General features: G+C 48.1%; 1 protein-coding gene across 1 annotated transcript; it reads left to right on the forward strand.

Moving 5' to 3' along the window:
• Positions 1-5,740: 5,740 nt before the first annotated feature.
• Positions 5,741-8,455, forward strand: Btg1 (BTG anti-proliferation factor 1). Its single transcript, XM_006994518.4, has 2 exons — positions 5,741-6,287; positions 7,105-8,455. The coding sequence occupies exons 1-2, from the start codon at positions 6,140-6,142 to the stop codon at positions 7,473-7,475; spliced, it is 519 nt and encodes a 172-aa protein (XP_006994580.1). The 5' UTR covers positions 5,741-6,139; the 3' UTR covers positions 7,476-8,455.
• The last annotated feature ends 230 nt before the right edge of the window (positions 8,456-8,685 follow it).

An 8,685-nucleotide genomic window follows, 5' to 3' on the forward strand; every position in this document is an offset into this window, starting at 1 on the left:
CACTGAGGGTTACCACAGGAAGGCCCCTTTGTTTTCTTCCTTTCTGTATTAGCATGGTATCCAGCCCCTTCCATCTTAGCCAAGTGCTCTCCCACAGAGGTATTTTCCCGGCTCATTTTCTTCCTTCTCTCCATCCCTTCCCTTCTCCTTCCTTCCCTCTTTTCTCATCCTTCTGTCTTTTTCTTTCTGAATCAGGGTTTCATTTATCCCATGCTGACCTCAAACCCCAGTTGGTGGCCTTCTAAGGATGACTACGTTCTGATTTCTGATCCTGTGTGGATGACAGCTGTGTACCATCATGCCGGGGTTATGAGGTACTGGGGATCAAACCCAGGGCTTTGTGCACAAGAGGCAAATCACTCTCCCCACGGAGCGACATCCTCAGCACCCTACCCCTTTTCAATGCTTTAATTTGTTTTTGTTGTTTGATCTTTTGAGACAGGGTCTCATAAAGCTCAGGGTAGCCTTGAACTCACTATGTAGCCAAAGCTGACCTCAAACTCTATTCTCGTGCAGGTCTTGCAAAGAGCTCTGGGGATGAGCTTTTTGGTGACATCACTACCTTTGAGTCACCCATTATCCTTTAAGCAACCAATTTCCCCTGCTCTGGAAGCATTACTCACTATTTTATGAAGTAGATTGGGGCGGGATCATTTCTCTTTTCTATCACCAGTACCCTTTCTGGATTGAACAGAGGTTTGCAGACTTCCCTCCAGGAAAAGCCACACGTTCCGTCCACATTATCACAATCACAGGGATTTCATTCTTTTTTATGGGTGAATAGTATTCCATTCAAAAGTACCACATCTTATTTACCCATTGATGACTTGGGAGACATTTAGGTTGGTTTCATTGACTATTGCGAACAGCATGGGAATAAACAAGGTGAAGAAAATTATTTTATTTCCTATGGCTATACAACCAGTGGAAAGATTGTGGGATGGGATGGTAGTTCTCTTGTTAATTTTTGGCTTTTAAAAATGTGTCTGGTGCTATGGGGAAGCACTGGAGCATGTGCGCATACCCACATGCAGATACACAGAGATACATACACAATTAAAATTAATTTTGGGTTGGGTGGTCTTTCGAGATAGGAATTCTCTGTGTATCCCTGGCTGTCATGAAACTCCCTCTGTAAACCAGGGTGGCCTCAAGCTAAGAGATTCTCCAGCCTCTCCCTCCCGAGACCTGGGATTAAAGTTGTCCACCACCACCGCCAGGTTAATTGAAAATAAATCTTAAAAAATAATTTTTTTTTCCCAGGGGTGTTGAAGATGTTGCTTAGTTGGTAGGGTGACTGTCTAGAATTCAGGAGGCCCTGAATTCAAGGTCATCTGTTGCCGCACATAGACTTTGTGAAAACTCTGAGCTACATGAGATCCTGTCTTAAAAAATACTAGTCATTGGGGCTGGAGAGATGGCTCAGTGGTTAAGAGCACTGGCTGCTCTTCCAGAGGACCTGGGTTCAATTCCCAGCACCCACATGGCAGCTCACAACTGTCTATAAGTCCAGTTCCAGGAGACCTGACACCTTCACACCAATGCACGTAAAATAAATTTAAACAAATTATTTTAAAAACTAATAAAAAATTAATAAGTGTATTTTCTTAAATTTCTGCAGCTAGTCTCCTGAATCTCTAGCCCCCTTCACTTCCGGTTCCTGATAACAGGCATTTCATAAACTGTCTCATTGAGTGCTGCACAGTGCTGCTGGAGAGATGCCCTCCATCAATGGGATTGAAACTTTTGGTTTACGATGTGTTTTCCTCGTTTGTACTTTCAATATAGAACTTTTGACCGCGTCAGTCACGTATGATGGACATTACACGGCCATGCTCTTCTGTGAGACGTTCCTCATACCGCTGCCCAGTTTCTCCAACCGTCCGTCTCTCTCTGCACGCAGGTCTTAGCCCCATGAAGGGTGCAGTGAGGAGAACTTAGGCTACGGGCATCTCATTACCCTTTGTGGACATGCGTGCTGGGAGGGAATGTCAGAAGGGGACCAGGAGGTCCTTTATCTCTCGAGGACTTTGAATAAACTATGTTGTGTGCTGCGTGCTTACAGGTGGAATTGTCTACTTTGACATCATGTTCAAATCTCAGATTCCTGTGTGAATAAGATTTCACATTTTGAGATTAGTGAGGTTCAACTTGTATAAGTAATGGAGGGAGGGGCAGCGGTGTAGATATTTTTTAACATCTCCAGGGGCAAGGAACGCTTTCTGGGAGAAGTACAAACAGGCATTAGGGAATTGGAAAAGGAAGGATCCTTAGGTAGTGAGGACAAGATATAAAATGTGTGCACCACAGCCTAAGTTAGTGCTTACAGCATTAACTTATGTGGTTTCCCCACAGTAACAGGACTTTTCAAGTGTACAGTCATGGTAATATGTAACATATGATTATTTAGTCACTTTTGAGTTACTAATTTAGGTTGGGTGGTGGTGGCGCACGCCTTTGATCCCAGAACTTGGGAGGCAGAGGAAGAAGGATCTCTGTGAGTTCGAGGCCAGCCTGGTCTACAGAGCAAACTACAGGATGACCAAGGCCATACAGAGAAACCTGTCTTGGGAAACAAAAACAAAACAATTACTCATTTAGTAATCCATGCCTGTAATCCCAGCACTCTGGAGGCTGAGGCAGGAGAATACAGATTCCAAACCCATCTGGGCTACACAGTGAGATCCAGTCTCACCTTCCAGGCTCAAATTTGTTTATTTTTCTTAATTTTTTTGGTTTCTTTGTTTTCTTTGAAGCCAAGGCTCACCTCTGGGCATGGTGGTCCAACCCTTTAGTCCCACCCATTCAGAGATAGAGGCAGAAGCAGGTAGATCTCTGTGAGTTCAAGGCCAGCCTGGTCTACTTACCTAATTTTAGGTCATCCTGGGCTGCATAGTGAAACTCCCTCTCCCATCTCAAAACAAACAATTAAAAAAAAAAAAGAACCGAAGCTAAACGATGATGCCAAATTTTGATGATGTAAACTTTCCTGCTTGTCATACACACCCCTCCATGACAGTGATAGGTAATTTGTGAATTATAAAAATAGATCTATAGCATAAAAGAAAAGAAAGGTTTTCAACCCTGAGCTGGCCCCTAAATTAGGAGCCTGTTGATGAGAGAAGTTCATTCCCTTATGATATACAAATACATAGTTTCTTTCTTTGTGGTTAAAAACGTTTGTCAGGGTAACAGAAACCCTGAGCCCTTTGGATTTTGGCTAATTGTCGGATCCTCACCACTATAGAAAGGGTTCCCCAGCTGTGAAATGCCACTGCTAGCCTGATGCTTGTGATGTTTGCCAATTAAACAAAACAAAACAAAATAAAACCAAAAAGAAACCCAGGTTCATTTTCTGAATTTGTTTTGACAGAAAGTCTGTGATTTTTAACGCCTTGGCCGTTTTTCAGGGCCTCATGTATATTCAGACGGGCCGAAGAAACTCACTACTGGGTTGAGGATGACCTTGGATTTCTGATCTCCATACCTTTACTACCTCAATGCTGGGATTACAGACATCTACCCACTACTCCTGGTTTATGCAGTGCTGGGGATCTGATGCAGGCTTCCTGTGTGCTGGATAAGCATTCCACCAACTGAGGCTTCTCCCAGGTCTCCTGCCTCAGAATGGAATGACAGGCAAGCCTTACTTAGCTTCTTGAATTGACTTCTTTGTTTTGAGACCCAGGACTCAACTATGAAGCTGTAGCTGGCCTGGAACTCACTGTTGGCTGGAAGTTTAGGCTGGCTTCGAACTCAAAGATCTGCCTGTCTCTGTCTTCAGAGAGCTGGGAGATTAAAAGTGTGTACTACTATGCCTGGTCCTTGAACTGATTTTAAAGTTCTCAGGTGAGGAGGCCCTGCTAGTATTTGGGAAAGCAGGAAAGCCTGTGGGGAGAGCCAAGGATTGGCAGATTTCTCAGTTCAAATTTTAGTATGTTGGTAGCTTCATTATTTTTGTTTTGTAGAAGAGCCTGTACTCCGAATCCCTAGGAGTTCAAACTGGAGATAGGCACAAAGGGGCAGGCCATCTCGTTCTCTCCATTCCCAATCCAAACTGGAAGAACCGTAACTAAAAGGGAAAGGACAGAGCAGGTGAGCACAGGGGTGGGTTAGGGGTGATGCAGACCTCACAATGTGAGTTCAAAGACTGCCTCTGGTTCTTCTGGAATGGCAAAACAATCCTCACTGCCCACCCCCCCACCCTCCCACCCCCAGTGAAAACCCTGCTATTCCATCTGTTTTTCTGGAAGTCCTGACGATTCAAGAAAAAAAAAAAAGACATTGTTTTTGATTCACTTTATTTTCAAAGAAAACCAATACTTTTTATAAGTTAGTGCTTCTTAACAATATTCTCTTTAGAGGGCTGGTTCCATATGTGCGGCTACTTAAGTACTGTGTATTAGTAAAAATAAATAATGTACAGGTCACTCTTTCAAGCCAAATCAAGCTTTAGATTTTATTTAAGCAAACAACCTGTTCAGTAACCAATCATCCCATTGCTTTTCTTCCACATCAGCTAGCTTCATTTTTTTTTTTTTTAAGGTGGTGTGTATTGCAGTTGGTGACCAGCTAAGCTCCAGATATTTACTTCCATCTGTTAAAAGTTCAACTTCTGCCTCTTACTTGTTTTCTCCTTCTACCTGCCTGGACTTCATCTTTTTTTTTTCCTTCTCTCCCCTCTCCTCCTTAGGGTTAACCCTGTTTGCGGCCTAATAGTTTTAACAGCACCATGCTTTCCTTCTTTCCAGACTGTTTCCAAATGTCTCTGCAAGGAGTTTCAAGCCAATTTGGGTGTCTGTGCTTAAAACTCTCAACAAGCTTCAAGTTTTATCTTCTGCTTTCGTTAACAGCACCACAGCTCTTAAAGTTCTGACATTATTTAAACTAGCAAAAATTAAAAAAAAATTGGTTGCGTGTACATTTCTAAAATACGTAGGCACATTTTTTTTTTTAAATTTCCAAAGCCCTGTTATCCTTTTTTTTTTTTTCTTTTGAGTCTATGTCCTATCTCTCCTGAAACAGCAGCCACAACGGCCTTGCTTACTAACCTGCTTCATCGTTAAACTTGCACAGTTAAACCCCACCCCCAGGCGGGGACGCAGTGGGTTCCGGGGTGTCTGCAAGCTCCTTGGGGTTCACCGACCAGACAGCACTTGGGTGGGAGCCGGGCAAGCCCTCCATCGCTGCGCCCACCGCAGCCGCACACTCCGCCACCGCACGCTCCTCCCACCGAAGCGGGAGCCAGAACCAGATGTAAACATGGAGTACACACGGGGACGCGGGGACCCGGGGACCCGGGTTGGGGCTGCGGAGACCGAACCCCGGTCCTGGGCTCAGGTCACAGCGCTTTAGAGAGCCCGGCAAGGGACCAGGGACCTGCAGCGAGCTCCGAGGGGACGAGCCTAGGGCCGGAGGGTCCAGGCGAGCCATAGCCGGGGGCGGAGCTAGCGCAGAGGGGCGGGGCCAGTGCGGGGGCGGAGCTTTCACACGCACCTCCCCCGGCCGCTTCCTCCGCCCCTCCCCAGGCTCCTGCCTCTCAGGCTGCCACTCGAGGGGGGTTTATTTGTTTACAAGCAGATGACGTCAGCTCCTCCCCTCGCTCCCCCGGCCTCCGGCCCCGCCCCCCGGCGGCCCTTCTTCCCGCCCCCTCCGGCTCCGAGCCTGCCGACGTCACAATGGTGCGATGTCCGGATTGGCTGTCGTCGGCCGTCACGCTCCGGCTACGCCACTTCCTGTCGGCGGCGCTATAAAATGAGCTGCACGGCGGCGGCTGCTCTTCGCCCCTCGGAGCTGGAAATGCAACTCTCGGGATCCTCGGAGGCTACCGAGCTGGAGGCGGAGGCGGCTGGGGAGGTGCGAGCGATGTGACCAGGCCGCCATCCATCGCTCGTCCCCCATCTCTCTTTCTCTCTCTCTCTCCCGCCGCCTCCTCCTGGCTTGAGAATAACTTTTTTTTTACTCTAAAAAGAAAGAAAGGAAAAAAAAAAATCCCCTCGAACCATAGCCGTCCGCGCCTCGCGCCCTCGCTTCCTTCTCGGCCGTCGGGTCTAGGCGGGAGCCCGGGGTGGCCGCTCCGCCGAGCCCCGGGCCGCCCCGGGCCACCCCCAACCACCCCATCCCCTCGTCCGCCGCCCCCATGCATCCCTTCTACACCCGGGCCGCCACCATGATAGGCGAGATCGCCGCCGCGGTGTCCTTCATCTCCAAGTTCCTCCGCACCAAGGGGCTCACGAGCGAGCGGCAGCTGCAGACCTTCAGCCAGAGCCTGCAGGAACTGCTGGCAGGTGAGCGGGGCGCGGGGCTCCGCCGCGGGCCGACCCCAACGGGCGCGTCCCGGGCCGGGCCGGGGCCGGGGCTGGGGGTTGGCGGGGGGTGGGGGGGAGTGCGAGCCGCGACACGCACAACAAAGGGATCCGGAGCGGGGCGACGCGGAACTGCGCCCCGACGGCTCTGCCGGGGGATACAAAAGAGCCTGGGGGTCGGTCGGTCTGTCCGGCGTCCCGTCGCTGCGACCGTTGCGGGGGACAAGACCCTCCCGGTGGCTCGTCGGCTCCTGGTCCCCCCCCCCCCACCGACGTGCCCGGGTCCCCGCACCTCCTGGGCTGCTTGCCCCATTCATCATCGGCTTGGTCACCGGTACAATTGAGCACCCCGGTCCAGATCGTGGTTTAGGGTTTCTTGTTGTTTTGTTTTTTTTTTCCCCTTCGGGGTTCACAGGCCACCACCGTGGCGTTGTCTTGCACAGCCCCGCACACACCCCACCTCCCTGCAAAGCCATAAAAGTCTATTGTGTGCGACCCTGGTGGGGTGGGGGAAGTAAACAGGTTCCTGCCCGGGTTGCCTGTGTTGCCAGCGGGCGAGCTGGCCAGCCCGGGGCTGCTCACTGGATTCCTGTTTTGGCGGCTCCACTGGTCCTAAGTCCGGGGACAGTGTTTGCCACAGTGCTCTTTTCTCCATCCTGTCTCCAGATCCCAAAATGCAATCCTGGACATGTGTAAAAGTTGGTGGTTTTCCGTTTTCGGAGGCTAGCAGGAAGGAGGGAAGTGTTGTGTACATAACTACCGACCTGAGCATTGTTTCTCTCCTCTCTCCCCTGCACAGAACATTACAAACATCACTGGTTCCCAGAAAAGCCGTGCAAGGGATCAGGTTACCGCTGCATCCGCATCAACCATAAGATGGACCCTCTGATTGGACAGGCAGCCCAGCGGATTGGACTTAGCAGTCAAGAGTTGTTCAGGCTTCTCCCAAGCGAACTCACACTCTGGGTGGACCCCTACGAAGTGTCCTACCGGATTGGAGAGGACGGCTCCATCTGTGTGCTGTATGAGGCCTCGCCAGCAGGAGGTAGCACTCCGAACACCAGCGGGAACGTGCAAATGGTAGACAGCAGGATCAGCTGTAAGGAGGAACTTCTCTTGGGCAGAACAAGCCCTTCCAAAAACTACAATATGATGACTGTATCAGGTTAAGACACAGTCTATGGATGGATCATCTTATAATGGATGGATAAATTTGATTTTTTGCTTTGGGTGGGCTCCTCTTGGGGATGGATTATGGAATTTAAACCATGTCACAGCTGTGAAGATCTGGCACAAGATAGAGTGGTAATAATTCTTTTTTTTTTTTTTTTTTAAAGTGACAGTGCCATAGTTTGGACAGTACCTTTCAGTGATTTAAATAGCCTGTGAGTCCAAGTAAAAGGATCACTTTATTTGCTAGGGAGTGAAGTCACAGGGTGGTTTCAGTTTCTCCCAGACCTTAGACCCAGTTTGTCCCATCAGTCCCTCTAAGGAAAAATCTGTATTTCAAAGAACCCTCCTCCTCTGCAGTCAGCCTTGCAGGGGAATTTGCACTATTACACTTGAAAGTTATCCGTAACTTTTTTTTGGCAGCTCACTAGGGAAGTTCAATGTTGTAAGCATGGTAGTACTGGAACTCTTACATGGAGACTTTTTCCTAGCACTTAAATGTATAAATGTACATAAAGACAAACCTAGTACGCATGACCCGGGGAAAATGGTCAGACCTTGTATTGTGTTTTTGGCTTTGAAAAGTAGCAAGTGACCAGAATCTGCCGTGGCAACAGGCTTTTAAAAGACCCTTTAAAAAAAAAAAAAGACACTGTCTCAACTGTGGTTGTTAGCACCAGCCAGCTCTCTGTACATTTGCTAGCTTGTAGTTTTCTAAGACTGACTAAACTTCTTATTTTTAGAAAGTGGAGGTCTGGTTTGTAACTTTCCTTGTACTTACTTGGGTAAAAGTCTTTTCCACAAACCACCATCTATTTTGTGAACCTTGTTAGACATCTTTTCTTCGGTAAATTATGAACTGGTGTAAATTTGTACAGTTCATGTATATTGATTGTGGCAAAGTTGTACAGATTTCTATATTTTGGATGAGAAATTTTTCTTCTCTCTATAATAAATTGTTTCTTATCTTGGCATTTTAACCACTCTCTTGTCATGATTATAGAGGTCCATCGCAAAGGCATTTTTCTCCGAGGTCTTAACGTTTGTAAGCTACATGAATGTCACTTGCACACTGGTCACGCAGAGAAACGCACTGGGTGAGGGATATGAAGGTGACGTGTGTCCCATTAGGTGTCAGAAGGAACAGGAGTGAGGCTGTGAGGCTTTTAGTTTTTTCAACTCAAGTTAAAAACGTGGACACATGCAGGAG

This window comes from Peromyscus maniculatus, chromosome 18, assembly GCF_049852395.1.
Source record: "Peromyscus maniculatus bairdii isolate BWxNUB_F1_BW_parent chromosome 18, HU_Pman_BW_mat_3.1, whole genome shotgun sequence".
Lineage (NCBI taxonomy): Eukaryota > Metazoa > Chordata > Mammalia > Rodentia > Cricetidae > Peromyscus > Peromyscus maniculatus.

Bases quoted from the DNA above. Each gene is read 5' to 3' on its own strand.
- Btg1 (XM_006994518.4), top strand. From the start codon at position 6,140: ATGCATCCCTTCTACACCCGGGCCGCCACCATGATAGGCGAGATCGCC. The intron at 6,288-7,104 runs GTGAGCGGGGCG...TCCCCTGCACAG, and splicing joins CCTGCAGGAACTGCTGGCAG to AACATTACAAACATCACTGG.